The sequence below is a fragment of the Megalops cyprinoides genome, chromosome 23, assembly GCF_013368585.1.
Source record: "Megalops cyprinoides isolate fMegCyp1 chromosome 23, fMegCyp1.pri, whole genome shotgun sequence".
Taxonomy (NCBI): domain Eukaryota; kingdom Metazoa; phylum Chordata; class Actinopteri; order Elopiformes; family Megalopidae; genus Megalops; species Megalops cyprinoides.
This window is the reverse complement of record NC_050605.1, coordinates 12,561,472-12,588,189: the sequence shown is the minus strand read 5'-3', so window position 1 is coordinate 12,588,189 and position 26,718 is coordinate 12,561,472. Positions and strand designations below refer to the sequence as shown.

The following is a 26,718-nucleotide window of genomic DNA, read 5'->3' as shown; positions in this document are numbered from 1 at the left end:
CAACTTATATAGCTTACAAGTTTTTGTTTGTACATGTTATTGAGTTATACAGCTGGATATTTACTGAGGCAATGATGGGTTAAGTACCTTCCCCAAGGGTACAATGGCTGTGCCCCAGCAGGGAATAAAACTGGCAACCTTCTAGTTACGAGCCATGCTCCTTACCACTCTGCTACACTGCCGCCCTACACAAACACTCATGCAAATGCCCAAACCCTCTCCCATACATCATACTGTACTAACTCAAACCTTGGGCCAACTTGCTAACGTAGTAGCTAATTAAAATGCTGGTGCAAATAGACACTCTTTACCTGTGTCTGCCTATCCCTACAAACATACAGCTCCAGTATCTTTAAAACCTCAGCAGCTGCTGCATAAAGAAATGAAATGCTTTGTGTGAAGTCATTTAACTTGCGGGTCAAATATAGGAGTTTCCGGCTTTTAATGAAGTAGTCTAACAGACCGCCCTTCCTAGGCAGAAATCAATAAGTACCAGGTTTTCTATAACTGAAATGAATGGAATAATGCATAAATGACTAATAGGAAAGGTCTGCTCGAAGCTCGGATGAAGAGTACGCGATTACCCGCCTCCTGCATCAAGCTCGATCGATGATGCTCTCTGGCAGCTATTCAATCGCCGCTGCCAGTATGTCCAATTAACACTGTTTAATATATATGGGTCAGAACAGCCCGGCTTCACAATAATTCAGTCGCAGCGCAAACAAATTCTCCATTCGTCACATGCTCTCACTCTGTCTACTGGCTTTGACAGAATGGCATTAATTACCGCCAGACCAGGTTCTGCACGCGGGGTTCAGAATAGACAGCATGTGGGAGACAGAGACGGGCGCTAGCAACAAACAAATGCCCAATTCGGCCGTGTTTTCGGCTCCATTCCCCTCATTGCTTCTGCCCAGGTAAGGAACGATTTCTAAGGTGCAGGAGTTTAGCAGTAGTGGCGGAACAAACTCCCCACAGAGGTTAGGACAGCGGAATCGCTGGCCATCTTCCGTTGCAGACTGAAGACTGAAGTTAATTTGTGGTGGGGCTTGAATGGTGTTATGCTCACACTTACTGGTCTGTGATTGCTGTTAGCCTGATCTGACACTGCTGCTCGTTTAACTTGAATGGATACACTTCTGTTCTACTGTGCTGAAAGCTCTAACAGTATCTGCTAAATGTATGTAACGTAATGTAATGTGCAGTCTGACGTGTTAGCGCACTTGACCAAAATTCCTCTGCTCATGCATAATCTCTGCATGATTAATCTGAGTCTCTCCTCCTCTGCTTTCCACAGCATGGATCCATAACTGTGCTACAATTAATATTCATACACCCAACACCTTGTTTTCCAGCTGAGCCGTATTAAATAGCCCGCTTATTATTTCGGGATTCAATTTTGACTTGTTAAGGTTTTATTTTTATTCAAATGTTAGTATTTAATTACAGATTCTGATTGGTATTGCATTTGTTATTTGAATTGATGTCATGCTTTCCAGGTTCCCAAGGATAATGGCGTATTGATGATAATAATCCCTCACACAGCCATAGTTTGCTCATTACACAACTCTTGAAAGACAGCCAAGTACAGCACAGAACGGTAAACTCATCACCCAGATTCACTGTTTCCTTTTCATTATTATAACACAATATCCTCCAGCAACTTTCTGTGACATTTTCATATTTAATGTAAATTGTGAGCATAACTAAAAGGAAAGAAAAAACAGAATTGACTTGGGAAAGTTTTTTTTTCTTGTAACAGAGACTTTTGTCTTCTCGTTCAAGTTTAATGGCTAATGATCGGGCCCGCTCATCTTTGACAGAAGGCGGCATCAGCATGCCTCACGGTTAGAACACGTCAGTCTTGCTGTGAGAAGGAGAGTACAGAAAATCGCTCAGCGGTGTGAAGGGCAGCACAGAACGTCGCTTTGTGACACTGGCGGACAAAGCCACTGTTATGTTTATGCGGTCTGAGTGCTCTAACACAAGCAATGTTCGCCACCATATTCACAGGAAGAATATGGAATTCACAGGAACTGCTGCTGTGCACCTACCTGTTGCTAGGAGAGATGCTGACTTTTCATTGAAGAGAGTGTGCTATTTATATCTGTTTATCAAATACAGGGCTGACAAGAACTCTCTCTCTGAACTGCCGCTTCAGGTTCTCAGGCTTCAGCATTGCATCAGTCAGCCAACATGACCGCTCCATTCAGTTATATCCAGTGCCTGAATTCTTTTAGAACATTGATTTGGGGGGACTTGGGAGACATTTAAATTCTCCTGCTCTGCAGTTTGCTCTTAACTTTTTTGCTTTTGTTTCTCTTCAACGGCAGTGTGGTAATAATGCTGAGAAATGTGAAGCTTTGCTTTAGTTCTTTAGACAAGGACAAACTGTGAAATGGGAGAGTGAATCTGCTTTGACGTTAAACTCTTACCAGTGTTGGAGCCGGAGAGGTTGTACCTGGAGTTGACTTTTCGGATGATGTTCTCGTGTATCTGATACCATTCACTTTCTGTGTTGCAGCTGCAAAATAAAATCCAAAGAAAAAAACATATAAAAACTCAAACATAGTAAAAAAATGGCTTGGATTACTCATATGCAATAATATACATATACAATACAAGGATAATGAGGTCAATAAACACTGAGGGTAAAAACATGAGGGAGTCATGCATATGTTAAGCAAATCCTGTTCACCTATTTCTGGGAGAAAAAACAGGTCAAACTATTACCCGGTCAACAGGCATTTCAATACCCTGAGGCTAGTCCATTTCTGCAATGTGCTTGCACATCTCGTGGAGGCTGGTGACAGAATTCACTTGGGTGCACTTACTGGTAATTAATTCTGTGTCATAAGGCTCGTTGAAGGAAAAAAAAGGAAAGCAGTCCTAATGTTTGCAGAGGCAGTGACACAGGTTCAGAGGGTGGAGGTTTACAATCTGAGCGCAGGGATTTAAAAAAAAAAACGAACAAACTCACGTGTAAACCTTGAGGAGGTGGTCGTCCTTGGAGTCGGCGGTGAGGAGGTCGGCTATGCTGACCACCGCGCAGCCGAAGGGCCGTCTGTACTGCACGCTGCACACATTCTTCTTCTCCCCCGCGCCCATCCGCCCTGAAACGCAGTACAGAGGCTCGCTCATCGAGCGTCACCGCAACCCGGCAACACACTGGCACAGTGACATACAGGCCGCCCTGAGAGACTCCCTCGAGTCCTCCACACACATGCTCGTTGCGAGGAGCGCAGGGGAGACACGCAAAGAATGACAAACCGGTAGATCTTACCTATTCGTATAATGTGAGCTACAATATACACATCTTTTCTAAGATCGCTGCTGCCCAAATCCTACAAAAAAAGAAATGAAAATGCATTATACAACATCATTCATTGTTTTTTATATAATGTAAAAAGACTAAAGGAAGAAGAGAGATGTTTGTAAAAATGAAAATGTCCTTGAATTAGCCATGCATAAAGGCTGATTATTTATGAAATATATTAGAGATGATGAGAGCTTAACAGCTGCGGTCATGGACACATCAGCCTGCTGTGTTCCAATAACAGGTGACAGTCACTCCTCTGAGTTCCGAGCTGTCACATCAGCCCGAATCTCAAAAATCTCATTCACGCTTAAATTTAAATACAAATGACAAATCCATTCAGCAAAACACAGACGCCCGGGAGTGAAAGATATTCACTGAAAGCATTCTCAGGTAATCTCCAGAGTTCAGAGATTTCACATAAAAACAGCGGTAAGTAAAGCAGGGGCCACCGCAAACACGATAAGGGGGGGCTCTCTCTGACTGGATGAGGAGGGCGGAATTCTCGCGTTCACCATAACCCCTTCTGAATACTCACTACAAAAAGGGTGCACTGTCTTTCCGTTTTCTCTGGCGATTTGGGCACCCCCTGTTTATTCAGCCGCACAAAGAAGCGTTCACTACGGAGATAAAAAAAAAACAGGGAGACATGAGGACTAGTGAACGTTACTGCACGGCGGGTCCAGCGCAGTCTGCGAGGAACACATACAAGCGAGAGCATTGAGCTGGTGGACTGTTGACTCTTCTTATACACACACACACACACACACACACGCGCATGCTTTTTCTGTTCCAGAGAGCTTTATCTGTTCATTAATTACGGAGAGGTCCACAGAGGGAACATTCACATCAACTGATAGGCCCCTCTGGGGAGGTTTCAGACGATTCCTTCGGCTGAATAATTTACTCCACATCACGAAAAAAAGATTGTACATAACACTCCCAACATTTGCAAAAATTACGGTTTCATTTCCGAAACCGATAAAATATTCATCGCGAGCATTGAGCTGATCCGACCAGATCCTGGGAGGACTGTAAAATAGAAATCTAATAAACACAGAGAGAACACAGCAGTACTGTCATAAGCCAAGGACAAGAAACGATGATTCCTACAGTGTCAGAAATAATAACTGAAATACGAAAGAGAAGGTTCTGAAGTGCAAGAAAAAGGACATACTTAAAAGACCATATTTTTTTATTAATCTGGTCTCAGCAACTCCTGCAGCAACACACAGGTGTTGACATGGTGGTGGTGTGGGGTTATCATGACGTGCACTCTGGCTCCTTGGAGAAAACATCAAGAGGCGACCGCATATGATCCAGAGTCATAGCTAACGAGAGAAACTGCATGTAACAGAATGTACCCCATTGCTTTGATTCAGTGGGAGTTGAGCCCACAAGTAACGAGGGTTCTGTTCTTCAAGTATGAGCTCTTTCAAAACCTGAACAAGGCCCTGAGAGAGGGTCTTACCAGTGGGACCACTGTCCGCTCAGTGACAACGTTTCCCTGCCCTTGTGGGACCATAGCAGTCTGGCAATCTGAGTGACTGTCGGTCTCGGTGCGCTAGATCACACCATGACGGAGCTGCACCAGTGCAATGGGATTCCCTCGTGCCAAGCTGGCCTCGGCGCGAGGATGTGCAATCCTCTTTATTTGTGTTTCGGATCCGGTTAATTTCCGTTTCCATAATCATTACCGACCGTGTGCCGGCCTCGTTTTCCTCAATTCCACGCTTATTTCGCCCGATTCGGCCTGGAAAAGGAGACGGGCAAAACCTGGCAGCGGAGCGCCTCCCACTGTAGGTAAGTAGGCCTGGGATCCCATCTAAGAGATAAACAACGAGGAGGCATTTTAAGGCTGGGTGGGAGCTGCCCAAACGAGCTGGAGACTTTTGCGGGGAGGGAGTCCGGTACTCCCGAGCTCCTCGTCCGGAACAGGGGAGGCATGTGCCTGGAGGGCAGGAGAGGGGAGCGCACACACCCCCCCCCCCAGCCACTGTCCCGCTCGCGGCGGAACAGAGGGATAATCCACTTACATGACTTTCACGGCAGACAGATAAACCCTGTAATGCCCCATCGCTGGGACAATGGCAGAAGCCTCCAGCCTGGCAGCGATCTGGCCGAGCCACACAGCCGGCGCTGGAGAATACCTTTGCATTAAGCTCTGCCTTACATGTCAAACACTAATTAACAGAGCGCTGTGGAAATCCAAGCCTCCAATTAGCAGAGCCCTCCCTACCCCTCCTTACACACAAAAGCCCCCTGATCCCTCAGCCACTTGGTACTGATCAGGTTATTTTAAAAATACCCGTGCATACTGATGCACTGATATCTATCAATACAACCACTGCAATTTGCATCACATTACTGCACATCATGGAGTCCCTCTGTAGCGCTGATGTCATGGTGAGAGCCACTGTGATACTGATGACTGAGGTTAGACTCATCTGTTAAAATAATTCCAATTCAGAAGGCAGGCTGCTGCCACCATTTCACAGAGCAATACACTCCCTTGCCCCCATCCCCTCCTCGAGAGGGGAGGAGAAATCAGTTCTAAAACGCTAACACCGACAGGCAATATCTTTAACCAAATCTCTGCACACATTTGGAGGTCTCCCTGCCTGACCCAATTCTGTGTGGGATGCAGTGACAGCACGAGGCCTCCGCCTACACACACGCAGTCAGGAAAGAGGGGAGCAAGTCGAAGCTTCGATTCTGACTTTCGACTGTGTCCCGCGCAATGACACAGAGATCACGCAGTCTGATTACTGCAGCATCTGCATCGGTTAGCACAGACCTCTCCATTCCAGAGGGGCACAAACAGGAGCGGACCGGCTCGGTGGATAATACATTATTACGCTTGTTAATCCCAACCGCCACATGGAGAGAAACCATTTGTCACCCTTGACAGCACAGGTACCGAGCCTCCGCGCACTGCTTTGAGCTGATTGAGCTGTACAGAGAGCAGTGGTGGTCTGCGGAGGAACCGGATGCCAGCACCTCTTGCTTTTTAACCGGGTTTGCTTTATTGAATACACAGCAGCTGCCGTGCTTGAAGGCAGATGGCACCGGCGCGGGTTCTACAGAGCTGAGAAAGAGCAAATCCAACACCCAGCTGGTGCCATTCAAATCCGGACAAAAGTCATAGAATAATGAATTGGCGGAGAGCCAGGACGAGAAACGACTTGTGCCGCTTCTGGAGACTTGCCACACACTCGGAATTATCCCCGGCTTCCCGGAGGATGGGCGAGGTGGAACGCCATCCCCCCCAGGGAGCGCAAACCGAAACTCAGATCTTTGGCGATCCTCAGCTGGGCTGAACAGCCAATCAGCTCTCCAAAAGCCTCCTATAACAAGCAATCAGGCGAAACGATATTGCATAAAACGCAGCGAAGACAAATTGCGTGCAGAAATTTGTTGGCTGAATGAAGTCAACACAAATAGAAATGAATGTCCTCATGCCTTTTGGTGCAGCATAAGAACTCGTATAGGACTTGCAGACTGTGCAATAATGCACATGAGTGTTTCTGGGGGGGATAATTGTCCAGGCAATGCTTACAAACGCACCAGATCATTACCACATAATGAGCGCGGCTATTTACTCGTTGTGTGTACCTGACACCAGCAACAAAACTGCAAATTAAATGTATTACCACAACAGGAGTCTAATTATATGAAAATTCACAATGAGGGAAAGCAGCAAACAGCAGGAAAATCAACCCATTATCACCAGCTAAAAGGTGTAAACCAACAGACAGACCACCTTGTCCTGCTGTCAACACATGGTACGGTATGTGCTATGTTAATGCTCATGGTTGGATTTCACATAACAACATTTATGAAAACTGGCCGCAGGGAATGGATTTGGAAGGTAGTATACCAATTTTCATAAGCAGTGATGGCTCAGAGGGGCTGAGCTTATCTTGGTTGTGTGATGTGAAGCAGACGGAGACCTGTGAGACTTCAGCCCTGGCTGTAACCCCAGCAGTACATGATAATTAGTTAGACTGCACATTCATTTACACATAAAACATAAATGTGTCACAAAGATGTTGTGGTAAAATGAATGTGTAAGAGCTGTGAAGAGCTGTATCACTGCCACAGACACTGACAGTTCTCATGAATGGATGAAGCATAATCTAATATTGTGTTAAATCTCAGAACTGCAGAAACCAATGTTTTTACACCAAAGAATTCCAACCATTCCCGTGTAATCCAAATGTGAGTTACACGCAAATGGATATAACATTCTATGAAATATGATGTTAGATCAAATGAATTACTTATATAATAGCAGTCGCTCGCCATTGGCTGATCCTGGGAAAAAAAAAAACCTGATTACTGCATGATGTAACCCATGATATCATACAAACAACAGATCAAGAGTTTCCAAAATCTTGTTTCCCTCCCATCAATGTTAAAGATGGCTTCACACCTCCTTGTTGTGCTGCCACACAAGGACCGGGGTGTTTCCATGGCAGCGAATCCCATGCTAGGTTTACAGGAGTTGAGAACTCCCAGAGGGTTTCCTGGGTCTGCTCATGCGCCTTGGCTAGTGTGGCTTCAAAGGGATTTATGACAACTGCATGTGATGACAAAACCCATGCTTTCACACTGCTGACCAAGTGACAAGTCGCATTATCCTGTGATATCGTGCAACCATGAGAACACTATTCTCATGAAAGCTTCCAAATCAAAATCAGTCATGTAGTTCAGGTAAACCTAGCATGGTGTATTAGGTCCCACAAGTAATGTACAATGTACAATAAGAGATAATACTTTGTGAAATACATTGTGCATTATCTGTGCATTAACAGTGCTGCTATGTAACAATCTGACAACTGTGAAATAATGTGCATTTCTAATCAAAATTTTCTACCTTCAATATGGCAGTGTTTGCAACAAGGTCTTCAACTCATCTTTTTGCAAAGATGAGGGGACAAAGCCACTATCCCCATTAAAAGTCAATTCTTTAAAATTCAGAAAGCCAAGCCATGCCATCTTTTCTCTTAAGTACACAGAGCAAAGTCTAAATAAACATTTTGTTTTACTATTCCTGAATAAAAATTCAAAAACCTAAATCTATTTAGTTAATTTAAGTCCCTTTAAATTCTTCAAATAACTGTGACTGTACCTCAGCGGCCGGTTCTCTCTGCTGTCGTAGATGGAGAAGAAAACCTCCAGCTCCTCTCCCAGGTTGGAGCTCATTAGGCTCTTCATCTGAACAAACAGGTGATGTGTGCTGGCGGGTACCGGCGTGTCTTTCTTCCGATGTCTGTGTTCCATCTGCGTGCAGACACACACACACACACACAATGCCTCGCCACTTTATTTAAACTGCAGATAAATGCCGCAGACACGCACTTCATCAATTACATACTGACAACAGGTTTACCTCCAACAGAGAGGGGGGGAAACAAGGCGCCAAGCAGGTGCAAGAGCAAAACTCCGCATTACCATGCCAATGGCTTCTCCCGTTAGCGGATATCAGAGGGCAAGACTGAAATCGATGCGTTTTTTTCACAGAAATATTACGGGTAATTTCAGAAGCGGCGTGGTCGGGGCACCCTTCCTCTATACTCCCCTAAATGAAATTAGTCTCGCGTAACGTGCTGCGCCGCGTATCGCTGCCCTTTCGGCTAGCATCAAGTAGCAGTGTCGCAAACACCGCACCACACAGGTCTCTCGGACATGTCACCTAGGGCTTGGGAGGGAACACAACTCGTGTGCACACTCCAGAAACGTGAACGTTTTCCCATCCAATCGCAGAGAGGCCTTCTGACTCAGATGCGCGCAGCCTCCAGATGGCTTGTGGGAGCCTGCTGAGAGCTTACACAGCATTTCTGTCTTGGGTTTCTGTTTTGGATGCGGGTACGGCGGGGGAAGAGGAGCTCGGAGCAGCGGGGGTTACGTTCCCAGTGGCTCGCGGAACAAGGTTAAGCACTGAATTAGATTCAGAAAGAACCGGCTTAGGCCACGAGTGATGGAACTTATTCCCCAGAGCCTCCTTCATGCTTTCAGTGGCAGAAACCAGTCAGCGGGTCGCTTCTGAGACTGCGATGCCGTGGTTCAGCATCACAAAACTGGGGGGTGAGGTTGAGGACAGACGTCGCCCTCTTCAACAGAGCACCACCTTTTACAGACGTTTGAGCTTCCTCTGGTAAAACTAAGCCTACTTAATGCAGGCGCCCTGAGGGAAAAGGCAGTGGGGTCTGAAATTTCTCGGCACAATACGCTGAGAACGGTCACAGAATATTTTATTTGACCACTTTAATTCTGATTTTGATGGTTCACCTTTACTGTATACAAACGCCCATATTCCCTTTGATGGGGGTGAAAAACAAACTGCTGAGGATTATAATCAGTCTGAGGGATTTCAATGCAGTGATGCCTTCTGATCCCTCAGTCATCCACTCGTACCCACATTTAGGCGAGGGAAAAACACGTTCTGTGGGTCTGAGGTTCAGGTGAATGTTCGAGGGGGAAAACAAGATGTGACTCTCTCCCTCACACACATAAACACATACATATCTCTCACTGTTTTCCCCAATTTCTGCAGTAATTACACCCCAAGTAGAGAGAGGTTACCTCCAATTCATTTCCGATGAATTTATTACCAGCAGTGATAATAACATCGCTCACAGGCCCATCCTCGGTCTGGAGCACTTATATACCGATTACAACACATTTGCTACTAAATTAATGTAAACACCACGTAATTATAAGAAGCAACCTCCTTTGTTAATATAACGCTAATTTAATCGTGTAATTAGGTGTCATCTGAGGCAAATCTTTACCTACAACAATATCATTCACGCAACGGTGAAAGAAATAATTAAGACATAATTCCACTAAATGCTACAACAGAGCATTCTGTGTTCTCCTTTCCAGACAACAATAATTGTGTTTCCTCTATCTTGTCCCTCTTGTTCTTAATTAGTATCATTTCTGGATACGTACTGTAATAGAGGCACATTACGCTTTCATCCCAAAGCCCTTTGTTTACCAAGAAGGATTAAGTGCCTCTATTTTGTGGACGGGAACGGAGATTCAGCGGGCTCCACATTAGGCAGTGCTGCGGTTGCCATGGTGACGCGGAGCTTGGAAACGGCACGCGAAGGCTGGCGGAAGCAGTGGCGGGAGAGGGGACACACTGTACCCACCAGCCTGTAGAGCTCCGTGACACTGATGTCATCCGGGTCCACCATGCTGAAGTCCTTCCTGGGGACCAGGTCCAAGCCCAGCTGCCTGTCAAAAGCACACACAGGCAAGCAGCGTTACTGGGCTCCGTCCACCTTACAGCCGGGGGGGCAGGGAAGATGGAAACGTTTACTCTGTCGCTAAGGCTTGTGCATTCAATCCAGTGGAAAAAACATGCCAGCCTTAACAAAAAGTGATTGTTTTGCTTTTGTCTAATTTCAGCAATCACCTAACTCAAACTGTTGTGGGAGTCAGAACAAAGCAATACAACACTTGCTTATATTCATTACTAAGCATTAAAGACAAAGCACATTGCAGTAAGATAGTATCTAGATTTTGGTGAGAAACGTTTCTCTTGAACACTTTCCAAAACTCAGAGACTTGCTTAGCAGTGTGTCAGGCAGATAATGTCGCATTATATACTGAATGTTCACTGCCATTGTAGTTTTGTCTTTGCAGACAAAGCAATTTGTATGTCCAGCACAGAGCTCCCATTGTGCAACTGAGTCCAGCCTGAAATGCTGCTTAGTCTGAACCACCAAACAGGGTAACAAACCAATCACCTCCTGTGTCTCCACCACATCAGCTCTTCTCTTCTCTTCATTTTACCCTCATTTAACACTACACTGCACCTGAGAAATCGTGTTATCAAACACACTTATAACAGGACTGTCCACCTGTCTAAACAGGGGCTTTTTATGCATAAAATACTGCTTTGTTTTGTTCTAGTGGTGCCACAGTTCCTTCCCTTGTTGGTGTCTGACACCAGCCCTGTTCCCCACCAAGGACAAATATGTGTAAACGGCTTCATTAACAGGAAACCTTCCCCACTGATTCTTACAGCGCAGGCCAATAATCATAAGACAGCCAAATAATCACATCTTTCTTCCATTTATGTTCATGGCGGCAGGGAAGAGCACGATAAATAAGCTTTTCGAATTCCCATGGCGTTAATGCTGTGTTTATAAGTGGTGAAAAATTGCCAGCAGGGTGTTTTGAACACGCCTTGCCCATTTGTAAGTCCCAGCGAAAATTCTCAGCACTCCACTGCCCTCTCAGAAGTATTCGCCAAAGCAGTAAGAAATTACAAGGGCTGCACGTGCCTTAACTGACTCTAAACCTCTCCATACCTCTGCTGTTTCCTCAGCTGACTACAATAGCAGAACTGTCATCTCACACCTGCTCCATTCATATGCAGAGTGCTCCGCACGCCTGGGCGTCTGGCGAAGGTTTCGGAAGCTGCGTTAATCCCTCCATCAGAGACTCAGCAGCGCATAACCCTACTGACAAACACCCTTGACTTTTTTTCTTTCCTGCTTTTCGGGAGAGAGGCGCATTTGGACGCGGAGGGAAAGTGAAAAAAAATCAGCATGGCATGAGCCCGAGGAGGGCTGGCGGAGAGACATTAGCAGTCAGTGGGAGGAGGGTGATTCAGCACTGATTTGAGCAAGCAGGCAAGGTTTTCTGGAACCAGCGATGCGGTCATGTATATGTGCGTGTGTGTGTGTGTGTGTCTCACTCACTCGTTGCCCCAGTCGAGTCGGGCTGTGATGTGCTGCTTAACGTCCTTCATTCGGTCGTGAGTGAGGTGCCCCACCAGAACCTGCCGCCGCAGGTCCAGAATCTCATTCATCACGTGCCACAGCCGGTGGAACAGGTCTCCCTCATTTTTCTGCATACAGAGAGAGAGTTCACTGTCACTCCAAAGAGAATACTAACAGTGTAGGCCACAAAAGATATGGTGCGACATCAGAGCCCAGCTATATGGTAGAAAAATTAACAAAACTCACAACATCCTAAAATGTGTCACGTTGAGATAATTTTCCCACAAAAATTCTGATATATGAAATAAGACCTGAATAATTCATTTATAACTCTAATTCTACGCGTGTAAAGATCAGTTAGGGGCAGTGATGCTTAAGGAACTGGGCTTTTTACCAGAATGTTAAAGGTTTGAATCCGAAGTGGAGCCCTGCTCTTATACACAGCAGCAAGATTCTTAAACTGAATAAAATAGCAATAAAATAAAATAAATCATCTCCATGAAAACAATGCATTCCCAAAATGTAACAGGCAGACAAAGACCTTTGACTTCCTTCATGAGAGAGTCCAGGTTTTGCAGCAATTCCCCCGGTAGCATGCTGTGTGTGGTGTGCATTGTTTACCACGTAAAGCTGCTTCCACATGGTACCCCAGTCTCTCAAGGTCGATGTCATTTCCGTGATGACAGAGTCCTCGGTGGGAATGACAGTCTCAAACTGCCTGCGGGTCGAAGGCAAACATTACCACCTGTTTCTCCCCGTCTCCCGCTATATGGAGCTCCATATACCACCATATACTGTTACACCGTGCTTAAAAATATCACAGCTCTGGCAAAATGAACAAAACCAGAAGTATGCTCTGCCTTACGTTCGACCATGCTAACACACAGAAAAAAGCTGTGAATCATATTCAGCTCTGGGTTCTTTTTGATGTTACTCAAATGTTCATCTCAGTGTGACAGAGTAATTAAAGACACATCAGACCGGCAGGTATTAAGGTTGTTGTTGACACAGTTGTTACTAACCCTTTGTTCTTGATATGAGCATTTTTCAAGTGAATGTAGCTTGATGGGAAAATCCCCTGTGGGAAAGAGATGAAGAAGCAAGAGAACGTTTCACTCGTCATTAAAAAATTTGCTAATCTGAATGTTCACTGAAGTTGCATAATCCTTCCCAATCCATTAGCATAAGTAATGTAAGTGCACTGAAAAATAGCTATTGGGTAATAGTTAACAGAGGCTTGACATTTTACTTAAGCACTGAATATTTAACATATTTGTATGAATTAGTGTGTATGTGTCTGTTTTGTTTGTGTGTGTGTATGCGTGTGAGAGAGAAAAAACAGCTGTGATAAGACAGAAAACAACCTCTGAGTCATTTTTTTGTTGACTGACTATCAGAGTAAACTACAAAACAGACCTGTTTTTTATTAACACAATAATAGTCTGTGAAAGCCTCAGTAGTACCGCATTGTCGCCCACCTTGGCATTGGGATTCTTCAGAATAAACCCTCTGTACCAGCCTGGAGAGAGAAAAGACACATTTCAATGGCACCCCATCATCATCCCTACGCTCCGTTCACTCTCCAATGGAGCATCTTCGTTTCGCTTTTGATGAAGCCCCGTGACTTTGCAGGGTTCAAAACAACATGCATGGCATGAAAAATAAATCTGTGCAGAAGGCTATCATAGATTCTACATTGTTACAGCTTGCTAATTCATGCCAGAAAAATGTGGAAAAATGCTATCTGCTTCTGGCAATAATACCCTCTTATTGACCAGCATTTTTCAGCCTACTTATGAAACCACAGCCAAATAAATGGTTTGGTTGACACCAGTATGAGGGTCAGACCACAGGGCAGATGTGTCAGTACTGCTCTATAGTGTGCATTACAAAAGGCAAATGCAAAAGGCAATATTTTAAAACATCTGTTACTGTGTGGTTTAATTCCATATGCCAGCCAATGCTTTGTAACATCTCGCCCACCTTGCAACCTGCATTTGCACTTTGAGTGCATTTTGGTCACAGAGGGCCCCATTAACAGCCCCTTAAAGCTCAGCTGCGCTGGTGCAGTACGCAAATGACTCAGCGCCAAAATACAAGACACCAGTCGCCTCACTGCGGGGTGCCTTAAGCAGGTTCTGGTGAGCGAAAACTACATCCAAAAATCTTACTGCCAAGCTTCTGCAGAGACACTGAAACCTCGTTGGTTTCGTAAATATTGCAGGAGCGTAACTGGGAGAGAAAAGATCAGCATGTGCGATCGCACTTCATTCGTGCCATCGCACTCCGCAGGCTGACAAAAGAGGGCTCGGCGGGCCTGACTCCCTGCGCCGCCGACGCGCCTGCTTTTCTGGCGGGAATGCGGGGCGACCCTTCGTCCCCACAGCGCGTGCTCGGCATCTTGCCTTGCTTTGTCTCCGACTGCCTTTTAGGACTTCCTCGCGAAAAAGACACTGTTTATTTAGCGTGTCAGCAACAAGGTCATGCTTGTCAGACTCAGCGTACAACAGGAAATGAAAGTATGCGCGTGCTAAAAATGGGAGGCCATTTCAAAATATCAGTGCCGTGGAAACAGGAAACCCTACAGGCTGTGGCTGTAAAGAACGTGTCAGATGTGAACCATCCAGGTCAGTTGGTGGTGGTGATCAAGTGTAATCTGTTGGTGCAAGTGTAGGTACGTGAAACAAAGTTTCACATTAGCCTATGAAATAATGGTACAATGGTTACTTCCAAGGCATCCATACCACTGAACAAAACAGCATACCATTCTATTCTAGAGGTACAGGAAGTACCTCCAGAATGCAGAAATCTCAAAGGAGGTCCTTTAGCACAGACACGTCCATGAACAGGAAGCTTATAAGCATGAATTTAGGTTTAAAAGTCAAAAGAAAGTTACCTTCACATTTCTCCAGTATCTGCACTGTGTCCCCAATCTCCAGCGGCAAGCCATGTTGCACACTCCCTCGAAAGCTCGCCAACACTGGAAAACAAAGAGATCCATCAGTAACGTTCAGCATGCGCAATATTCTGCAGCCCTGAGCACTAGCCCAGTGCTCTTGATTTTTTTGTGCTGCTTCACGACCATTCATTTCCCAGCAGAGAAGGAAGGTCTGTGCTGTAATGTAATCAAGTCTTCTTTCTACATTCTAAGGCACATTAAAGACGGAGGCAGACTAAAGGACTAATGGTGCCGTATCATGGTGGTGCTGCAGGAGAGACGACCTCCTAGGTGATTTACAGAGAATCCCGCCATGAACTGGCCAGCGCCAGATCTGAGAGGGCTCAAAGCAAGCCTGAGGCTTTGATGGGAAGTGTCAGGCAGCCAGGCAGCCCTACTTCAGAGGGGTCCGGGGGAAGTTGCAGTCATTTAGGAAAGGACGGCGTAAGCTCACTGGGTCTAACAGCTGAGACGCAGCTGGAGGGAGAGGAGAACGAAGGCCAGAGAAATGAGCCGTGCAAGCACCCCCTGACTCCAGGGGGTGTAACTGTCAAGACACACTGGTTGCACTTTGGAGGTATATGTATACATGTATTTGTTTTACCTGAAAAGGTAAACTATTTCTTTTCAAAAAGTACTGATATTTCATGCAATGTTGTAAACATTTCATGAAGCATTTATGTTTTATGGCAATCTGCCGTCTTTGCAGTGCAATTGAGCGGAATGGATTTTTTTTTGCCGCTTGCATAGGGTTGAGAAATAAATTTTATTCCACAGCAAACAGAAAAGCATTGACACATTCATTAGAATTGCCTGCAGTAGTATACTTGATTAATAACACATAGCACTATCCTCTGATCTAAGAAGTAATCGCAATATTAAATAGCAGTAGCAATAAAGCAAACTCCAAAGCTAAAGCATACACAGTGACCCAGAAGGCCATTATTTTGAATTATCCATCTGCCTCTCTATGAAGCTTGCGAGGCCTGAAGCTGAAATTACTGGAACAGATGCTCTTTGGGGACCTCCTGTGAAGCCATACTTTAAGATATGGACCCACCTCTATCTATATCCATCCCTACATTTGATATGCTGCAACTTTTAAATTTGATTAAAAAAAAACATGTCCAGACATGACATAATTTCAGCAGTTGACTGCTGTTAAGTGCTAAAATTATTTGTCTTGAATTGAATTTTTGCCGTGTGCAAATCCTTCCTGGTAATCCACACCACAGCTGTTGTCTGTCTGCTAACAGAGGTGGCACACTTCCAAAAGATGTTGGCATGTGAAAGGTGTTGGCTCGATAGGGAATGGATTTGTTTTTCCTCTCAGGGCTGAGTGTCTCTCTCTCACACACACACACACACACACACACACGCACGCACACACACACACACTCCCTCTTCACGCACCCGGTTTAGTCCTGTCTGAACACAGAAGCGCCGCTGTTTAACCTGAAGGACACACGCGCATCACCGACCTTTTCACTTGACTTCCCCTGAAAATGAGGCCGGCCCTCACCGCCGACCGCTGATCCAGTACAACACACTCTAACGCTCAGTATTGCCGGCTGGTCTGAACACAAGGGCACGAGACGAAACATTAACGCTACACAAAGAGTGATGAGGAAAAGATGATTACACATCCATACATCAGTCCAGCTGAAATGCAACTGAAACTAAGCAGAAGTCTGCGCTGTATTTGCAACAGTCTTTCTGGAGGACCTGTCAAGCTAATCCTACCTCTGGGAGGAACAGGAATGTACTGTTTACATACTGTAGGTACTGCAGGTACTCATGTGCCTTGGACATTACCCTCTGTGGGCAGATGGAACGCTAAACAGACCTGACATGCTGTTTGGCTTGTGTTTCCTACTGGTTAACTCCTTACCTTCCTGACCTGTTTCAGTGCAGCCACCGAGCGCAAGGCACTTAGATGGCACACTTATCAATGCATGACAAGGCACTGAACTCCCACTTAAGACAAACCCCAAAGCAGACAGAGTAGAAAGGAGCCCAAGTTACAGTACTTTACCTATTATACCTATTATCTATTGCCAAAAACAAAGTAAATGCAATAATAGGCCAGAGAAAGCTAACTAAATTAATTCAACTTCCTTCTTGACTCTCTCTCTCTTACACACACACACACACACACACACACACACACACACACACACACAATAAAAAATAATTAAGTCTATTGCACTGCTATATTTAGAGTCAAAACTAAATAGTTCTGTCTGAAGATTAAGGCCATAAGGTCTGAAAAGTGCTTTTACCTTTATTTTAGCCCCCCCTCCTCTCCCATTTCCATTGTGACAGCCAATCAAATCAATAATACTCTGTTGAAAATTCATGCATTATTCACGACATCATTAGTATGCAAATTCATAGCTGTTGATAGGAGGTTGGTTGACCCCGCTGCCAAATAAATATGAATTATGTATCCAGACGAGGGTGTCACAGTGTCAAACTCAACACGTTACAAAATATACGAAGGTTTAGAAATTACAGCACAAATAGAAATACTCCACATTAGCTGCAAAACAGAAGTTTTCTAAGCAATTAATTAGCTGGAGAGGCTGTGAGTGATGAACTGTGACACCCTCTCTCCCTTATGTGCTCTCCTGTGAATCATGTTTTCTGAGTTCCGTCTGCACAATGGGACTGTACATTTGCATTTCCTACCACCGCCACCCACCTCTTCTTAACTTAATATACACATTATATTACGGTCAGTTCACGACAACCTTATGATGAAAATTACGAAAGTGAAATGGGAAAACAATCATGGACGAGTGATGTCCATGAGGGGGAGTCTTAACAGGAACTGAACTGCATTCCTAGTTAATGTTTATTTTGTATTGCCCAGCATGATTTAATATTTTAATCCATACCGTACGTTTAACGTGACGAAGCAGTGAAGCAGTGTTTCCAAAACAAAATTGGAAATATGAAGCAGTGGGTTAAGTAAAAGTGAATCACTGAAAAATATTCCCAAGACATCGAATCGCTAAAAGGAAAAATAAAAAAATGGCAATGAAAAACAAGGGGGATGAGGGAAACAACATATTCCTTCTACACTGGACATCAGTGGATTACGAGACACAACCTGCTGGATTCAGCCACATTTCCTTAACTTTGACTTACAAATAAAGCAAAACGTAAAGCATTTTTTTTTTTCACAAACAGTTTAGCAGTTCAGCAATCACCACAGTTATGAAAACAAAATGGTGCCTGTACTGAAATAACTAGCACTTGCATGTATTTTTATTTGCATTAGCAAACTCATGGCATGTTTCTACAGCAACTGCCTTCAATGTCTGCGGGTTAGATTCAAGAAAAGGAGCAGGAATTGTGTCATTTGCTATCAATAACACTGTTTTGACTGTTACTAAGGAAATACTAGCACATGTGATGCCCGCAGAGGAAGTGGACAAGAAGTGGTCAATGAGACTGACAGCCAGGCTTTCATCTACTGTTCAATGAGCAACTTATCACTAATGTTGATAATTGCACATTAAATTTAATGAGACTTAGGTCTACACTGTGTACGATGCGAATCTGATATTTCAAAAGAACCTGATGGCTAATTCTGAGATCTTTCTTCCACTACTTTACCTAATATAGACAATAGTACCTAAAAACAAAAAAAGACAGTTGCGCAACCACAATAAGCCCAGGTCCCAGACTTCTGTCATTTCCTATTCCTGCTCACAGAAAAGGATATTGCTACCACCATCACATAAGGCACTGCACAAATGATCTCCATTTAGGGACTAATGTAATTACCTGCATTGATGGTACATTTATCATTATCACAGTGGTACTGTAGCTCAGTTGTAATGTCTGGGAGACAGATGGCAGTCGCCCTGTCTGTCAGAGATCCTGTTATATCCTGTGATATGCTATTTAACCTAAAAGCTCTATACATGGCAGAATCCAGTAAATCAACTCCATCAGAAATCAGCTGCACTTGAATGGCTTATTCTTATAGGTTATTAGGTTATTATAAAGAGAGGTTATTATTATATAGGTTATTCTTATTCTTATTTTTATTCTTATTCTTAATACGTTATTCTTATAAACTCCCAGATATTCCAAATATGGAGTAGACAGCACAAATATTTAATGATGTGTTTGAGAACTGTCATATAGATTTTCAGTTTATGTATGTTTCTATGACACAATAACAAAATAAATATAGCTTTAATAACAATCTGAACTGGCTGAACTTCTACAAAAACACAGTAAGAGAGCCTGACCCAACTAAACATTGCTTTGTGTGGGTAATGAAGTAGCTGAACCCATTACTTCCAAATATCAATACATCTCTGCTAGGGAAGGAGAATAAATAGAACATGTGACCTTTAAATACTACTTGAAACTCCTCTTATTTTTCATCCAGTCACATGCTCGGAAAACATGCACTGCAGATGCATTATGGTAGGTATATTTGCCAAATAACCCCTTTCTATTAGCGCGCCATACTGAGAAATTGAGAAAATTGACCAGCTGCAAGGCTGCGTTTGGATGCGAGCGGGAAAAAATGGAGCACTGTTCATTTCTACAACAGCCCACCCTCGGTCCGCCCCTCAGGAGACAAAGTGGAGTGGGTCATGAAGCTCTGTGGCAGTTCCCGGTTTTTGGCCAGTTACCGCTCACCTCGAAGCCTGGGTGTGCCTCAGCATGCTTGTGGAAAAGGTGTATGAGATGCGCAAAGGCCCAGATGCCAGATAGGCTGTCCTCCTTTACTTTTATACGACATGGATTAGAACAGCCATGCGGAAGCTTAGGAAGGAATTGATTCCGGGAGGGTGATGGACGGATGACAACTGACCCCTGAAACTGCTTTGTGTTTCCAACACAAACTGCAGGCCTGGCACAGCCATCCCAGAAACAATGACCCCGATGCAATCATGACACTCGCAAACCGGTTCAACTCAATCTCCTGCCCTAGCTCCAGCTGAATAAAAGCTCCTCAGCCTGAGCACTTCAACAGAAAAAAAAGAGAGCTGGCGAGCTTTCACCTCACTTTTCCCATCACGTCCTTCAAAGGGTATTGTGCATCCTGACAATGCAACCCAGCAGTCTGAACTTTTTGTTAAACCACAACAATACATGTTTGGTTTCAGCAAGGAACAGAGCGGCAGAATCCTATAATCTTCCGGACTTTTTTTATGACTGGTGTGGATTACAAAACGGTAAAAAGAACTGAAAACTTTGTTCAAATCTCAATCACGTCCAAATGCAATTCTGACTGCAAGGCCATAGGAAGGCCAAAGCTGCATTTGCAACACACCCCGACCAAGACTAACACTTGCTGGCTCTTTACTCCATTCACTCCAGTTGTTTTTTTTTTCTCAAGGAGCCCCAGAACGGAAGGGCTGAAAGGCAATAAAGACTCAGAATGAACTGTGCTCTGTGCAGATTCCAGGCTTGGCGAGCATCAATCTCCATCCACCTCTGCGGGTCTGACTCCACCGCCTGTGCCATTCAGCACAGGAGTGCATCTTGGGAAATGGGTGAGTGCTGCATTCAGGTCTACTCTCTCTCTCTCTCTCTCTCTCTCTCTCTCTCTCTCTCGAATCGGGGCGCTCTGAGGCCATTTAAAATGCAGATCTCCTTGTGCCTGATTAACGGCGAGACACAGGCACAGTCAGTTCATCAGGACAAGCAGTGAAACTCTCACAAAAAAAACTCCACTGCTATTTCGCAACCTCCCAGACGAATCTTATATAATTCATTCACATCGATCGTTTACAGATTTCATAACCGCACAGGCTCTGCATATTCCAATGATAACCTCAAAAATGCCTAACACAAAATATCCCGATATGATGTGCAGTAAATATGAGAGAGAGACTTTTGGGATGATTTATTGATATACAGTATGCTACATTTTTACAGTCCTCCCACATATCCCACACATTCGCGTATGGATAAACAAAGTCATAACTGCAATAACTGTGGCACTGCAGTACATATGGCTTATAAACTGAACAGCAAGGTCACACAGACAGACTGAATGTGAGGAATTCTTAACTCTAAAAATCCACGGGTGTGCATTTTAACGCAAACTAGACGAATGTCGAAGAAACAAAGTGCCAACGTAGCAGAAGACATCATATGTGGCTCTGATTACATGTGGATACGGCTCATGCTTTCTATGCTACACATGAGCTTTCTGAAGCCTAATCTGGTGTTGTTGGCCGTTTCTCTGCAGAGACCTATCGCGCTACCCGCTGTCCGCGCGCCCGCGCGATTCCGTAAAGAAGGTATCCTGGTACCCTCAGGTGTTTCTGATCTTCTCTAATTTGACTGCACCAGATAAAAGCTGTCGGGATGCTTCCAGCAGCCAGTATCACCAGGCTGTGCTCTGAAAGCTCTGTAGGAGACGCAGGTCTGAGACAGACTTAGGAACCATGCACAGCCACAATTTTGCTTATTGCAGCTCTCCCTCTCTGTATTGGCAATACATTTTGACTGTCAGTAAAGCAAAGTGCTGTGTATGTTCTTTCCAATTACTTAATGACTAAATGCAAGCTTCCCTACTGTTTACCAAGCACCGTCTAACATACACATGCTGAATTAACTGAAATAAGAAGGTGTAAAAATGTAGTGTTTATATGTAATCATTTTTCAATTTCTTCAATTTAATTTGCATTTGCTTGCTTTGTTTCATTTAAATTTGTTGCAAGCTGTGGTATTTTCAGTTTCTGTAAATGCTGTTGACTAGTTTTTTTTTTGTTTTTGTTACCATTGTATGATTGAGTTCTGTGCATGTGAATCTTGTCATAAACTATAAAAAATTGATCACAAAAAGCAAACATACATGGTTTTTTCCCATCAGGTACAATATATCTTAGCAGCAGGGCCTCAAACCACCTAGAGGACGCTTCGTAATTGGCATCTGGATTCCCTGAATCTGTTTTGCATGTGTTACTGTACTGCTGTTGGCATGGTTTACACGGTTATTATTTCCATTGAGAACATAACTTACCATGAAACCTACTCTGACGGAGGCTGTGTGTGAACTCTGCAAAAGGCGATTCACAGGGAGTCGAGATAGCGCACAATTAGAGACACAAAGCGCTCTAAACCCCATTTGGAGACAGGGTTTTTTTTTAGACAGGTGGACCGCTCCGATATTTTCCAAACTCATTTCCTCACATTTGGTCTTTCGGATATCCAGCGGAGCTTTATTTTGGGGCAGAAAGAAATGCCAAGCTTGTGCTCTCGCTAAAACGCCTATCCTTCCCTGCTTCCACCGTCTACCCTGCCACAGATAATTACAGGAGAGAGGGCCATGCTCACAGGTAAAGAAACTATGTGTGGGAGGACAAATTAAGGCTGCATCTGCCCCTTTGTTGAATACATAAAAAGCCCCCCTCCCAAAACCGAGGGGGACAGACTTCAGTCCACATTCAGAGCTCTCAGAACGTAATTATGTCTCCCTCTACCTCTGCCCACGGCACTGGACTGGCAGGTATGATTTAAAGTGACATTGATCATCACAGTGCTCACGGTAACACAAAAAAAGTTGCACTTTACTTCCAAGCTCAGAATAAAGGACTAGCTACTAACTGTGTTGCCTTTGTGAAGTGAAACTGCAGCTACGTGGACCTCCCCCAGACTGTGTCCCTCGTAGCAGGGAAACAAACACAGCAAGGGTTATGCTGCAATTAAATGGCATCGGAGCTGTGATCAGGCTACCATAAAATCAGAGCGATACCACCATGTACTCGCAGTTCATATCTATCCCTGTCCTCAGGGACTGTAGCAGCTGGTGACCTGGACAGACTACAGACAGCTTTGAGTGACAACTCAGGAAACAGTACACAGAAAAAATCCTAGTAGAAGGCCCCCTCCTACAGAGAATTTCCATAACTGTAATGACAGGTACCTTAGTCAACCAGTGCTGCTTCCACAGACTGCTCCTGGGAGATGCAAAAGATTTACATCAGCAGGGTGTGTGTCTCTTAAACCCTAAGATACTGACTTGCTAAGCAGCAGAATATTAAGAGAGTTTCCCCAAGGTGAAAAAGCTGAATTGTGTGAATTACTGTGCACAGAACCGCCTGCCTTTTAAAAACATCAAGTCAGACATATTTGGTGTCATTTTCCCTCAAAATTGTTCATTTGACTTTGAAAGACTCGGGATGGGAAAAGCAGACGTTAGCTCTTCTGTCCTCTGTATGGTTTTGCCTACGGATAATGTCCTGAGCTGAAGGACAGAACTCCAACGCTTCGCGTTAACAAGAGAAAGCACAAAACTGTCTGCTTTTATGCACATATCTGGAACAAAAAGGGACAGTTAAATATGTGTCTGATGTCATTAGTGTCATGGTGCCTCTTGTCAGTTTTGTTCCATGGGGACACTCAGAGCCACAGGTTGAGAGCATAGACACCCCCCGCCATGTAATGCATATGCCTGAGGCCGCAAAGCTACAGGAAAAACGGCAAGCAGACAGGAAGCACATTAAATTCAACAAGATATTGTGAGAGAGGGGCCCAGTAACAATGGCCAGAGGGTGAGCGATATTGAGAGATAATGGCATTGGTACAGGGTAGAGAGGAGGGCTTGGCCAAAGGTTTTTGTTCTTACATAGTTAAGATCATGAAAACACTATAAAAGATGCATGAATGAGATAAAGCACTCCCTGTTTTTCATGTATATACAGGACATACACAGCTATAACTCAGTTAATGAATCCTCTGAGAAATAAGCTCATATACAATGATGCTACAATGGAACAACTTTAAATGTTTCATTCGTCAAAAAAGTATGTCTCCTGAAGTCACAGGTATCAATTTTATACAGTGCAAATGTACTTGCTTTTTAGGGTGTTTGATAATGTAAGCAAAAAAGAATACTGTTTGCTTACGCTAACAAAAGCCAGCCGGGGAAGCAGTTTGTGAGCTTGCATTTTAATAAATAACTGGTCCCCGCCTCACTTTTTCATTTCTACAGTAATGAATTCGCCCCACTACCAATGTCCATCAAAGCCCCTCAGGTGGAAATCCGAATGTTAAAGGCACGGCAGATGTTGAGTGGGTACCCAACTTCTTTCAAAATCCACTGAGCCACAAAGACCATATGGTCACCTTGGGGTTTTAAACTGTTGGGAAAAAAAAAAAAAACAAAAAAACGTTTAATTGTTGCATGACAGAGCCGCCCGCAATGTTTAGGCCGTTTAATCATTTTACAGTTCCTGGCCCCGCTGAGAAGAGCCTTTAAGAGTAATGGTGCATTCTTCAAAGGCCGCTGCTCAAATTAATGTTCCCATCTAATAAGCTTTATTAGCAGTTTATGTCTAAACAAATCATTCCACATTTACATCAGTTAATGTCCACGAGCCATGCACACGTGACATGGCTCTCAGATCTTTGCGAGATCTTACAGTATGTCAATATTTCCCAATCAAGCCTGGGAGCTCCACTGGGCTTGTAATTCCCCCTCAGTAGTCCTACATTATATCAACCAACAGCAAGCAAGCAGGCCCCTAGGGCACTGTCACCACATCACTGTTTAATCTGATTAGCACAGGCAGCTTCTTGGTAAAAATAATAATGGGAGATAACAAGGTTGGTCTCTGAATAACGTGCCTGTATAGCTACATTCGGGACCCATTTAAAATCTAACTCTAGTCAGGTTGTGTAACGCTTCAATTAAACTGTTTTTATTTATTCTTTTTTTTTTTTTTGAAGCCAATTATCTGAAGCGCAGACGATGAAACAAGAGAGTTCCTTCACGCAGGTTTCATAATGCGAGCAGAAGATGCAGCCCCTGTGCCACCATCACTCCAGCCTCAGCAAAGGCAGTCATGGTAAACAGCTGCAAACAACACACAGATTGGGCATCATGTTGCGCGGATTCTGCGCAGATTTACCGATCTTAAAAACACCCCACTTGCCCATTCTTCTATATCAGTCATTCTGTCTCGAGGATTAGCAGATTCACAAAGCGACGCCCAAAAAGCAACCGCGGTCGTAATTAATTGATCCATCAGCCGTAATCCCGCTGTGATGGAGCTGCGCAGAGTCAGATGAAGGGCAGACACTTTTTCCCTCGCCACCACCTGACTCCCTCAGTACTGCGCACAGAGAAATCCTCCACAAGAAGCTCGCTAAACCCTGCTGAACCCTTCAAACGCTAATCGGCGGAACATTGCGGTGCCCACGTCAACCCGTCAGCCCGTCTGGTATTAACCTCACTGTCGCAGAACAACCACAAAAGCAACAAACAGGAAACAACAAACAGCCATTGCACAGGGCGGGCTTACAAACAAAGGCTTGCGATGTCACAAAAGGAGGGCTGCTTCGTTCAAACTACGCCAGACAGCAAGCGGTGTGCCTGAGAGCAGGGCTCTCTGGTCGGGAGCAGGGCCACAGACAGAATGTCGAAAGGGCACCGTGACGCACCACTTGGCCTCCAGATTCGTGTTCTGGTTCAGCGAGCGGGGCACAGGAACACTCCGCACGCGGGACTCGCTCTGGTACGCTCTAGGGACAGCCGCGAACAATGCAGCGGCGGTCCCTGCCGCTTCTCTCTTCAGCAATCCACACAACAGAAGCCTTGACAAGCACCGGAGCAGCACATATCCTCCGTGTGCCTCCAGAATTAATGACGCCCCCATTGAGATTCTGAACTTGCGAGCCCCAAAAAAGCAAACCAAGCAAAGAGTGCCCACAAAAAATACAGCGGACATTCACCAGCAAGGCATGAGCAATCTCCCGCTCACATTAACTCACAACTGCCTTTTCAGATGTGTGAATCTGGCAGTACTGGACCTGCAGTGGGCTGCCATGCCATGTTACAGAGCACGGTTCAATTAGACACAAAGATATAGTGTGACAGCAGGCCTGCACTCTGCTGCATAGGATCAGATCGGAGCGTGCAATCAAAGCCTTTTGATCGACCGTGACACAACACAAATTTAACACTGTAACAGTGCCAGCTCATGTGCGAAACCGCGCTGCCGGATTGTGGACACAGCTGACTTGCTCTCGACCGGTGTTCCGTGCTGTAGAGAGTTTGCCCTTGCCGAAAAGTGCCCCACTCCGGTGAATGAACAGTTTATTTAAGGGTTCATCCACATGCAGTGTGTTACACTGGAGAGACTTACATAAGGGTGCGGAAAAGAGGTACTTGCAAAGGGGCAGTTCAGGAACTGAATCAGATATGCAGATTCTACATCATGTCAAGTTCCGGCCGTATCGCAGCAAAATCAAATCTCCCAGATAAAGCTATCAATCTGGGGCTGATTAGGATGAATACACTGACCCACCATCAAAGGGCCCTGTTGAAGGGCATGTCTATCCTCCATCCCTTAACAGGGAGACCAATCACTGTGTCACGCTGAAGGCGTGCATCCATCTTCCATTCTCTCTAATGGCGTGTGTCCATCCTCCACCAATTGACAGGGAGACCAACCAGTGGGCCCTCTGGAAGGGGTGTGTCCCTCCTCCACCCATTAATAATGTGACCAATCACAGGGCCCTACTGATGGGATGTGCCTATCTCCCACTCTTAACCAGGACGCCAATCACAGGGCCCTACTGAGGGGGTCTGTCCAACTTCCATCTTCTGTAACAGGGTACGTCCATTCTCCAACCTCTCTAATGGGGAGACCCACCATCGCTGGAATCTTCCTCAGTTAGGTATGGTCATCCAGTCACGACTGGGATGGTCTCCTTCAATCACCCCACTGATC

The 26,718-nt window shown here is 44.7% G+C and overlaps 1 protein-coding gene across 3 annotated transcripts in view; it reads right to left on the bottom strand.

Annotated features, from left to right (window-relative positions):
• LOC118770133 (dedicator of cytokinesis protein 4-like) overlaps positions 1-26,718 on the bottom strand; it is an 84,402-nt gene that overhangs the window by 39,167 nt on the left and 18,517 nt on the right. For all 3 annotated transcript variants that reach the window (XM_036517591.1, XM_036517593.1, XM_036517592.1), the window contains exons 2-12: positions 14,957-15,040; positions 13,539-13,579; positions 13,083-13,138; positions 12,682-12,778; positions 12,040-12,188; positions 10,480-10,564; positions 8,451-8,602; positions 3,855-3,936; positions 3,284-3,344; positions 2,981-3,113; positions 2,436-2,524 (exon numbers count right to left, since the gene is read on the bottom strand). In XM_036517591.1, coding sequence (XP_036373484.1) covers positions 2,436-2,524; positions 2,981-3,113; positions 3,284-3,344; positions 3,855-3,936; positions 8,451-8,602; positions 10,480-10,564; positions 12,040-12,188; positions 12,682-12,778; positions 13,083-13,138; positions 13,539-13,579; positions 14,957-15,040 — 1,029 coding nt within the window. The remainder of the gene's footprint in view (positions 1-2,435; positions 2,525-2,980; positions 3,114-3,283; positions 3,345-3,854; positions 3,937-8,450; positions 8,603-10,479; positions 10,565-12,039; positions 12,189-12,681; positions 12,779-13,082; positions 13,139-13,538; positions 13,580-14,956; positions 15,041-26,718) is intronic.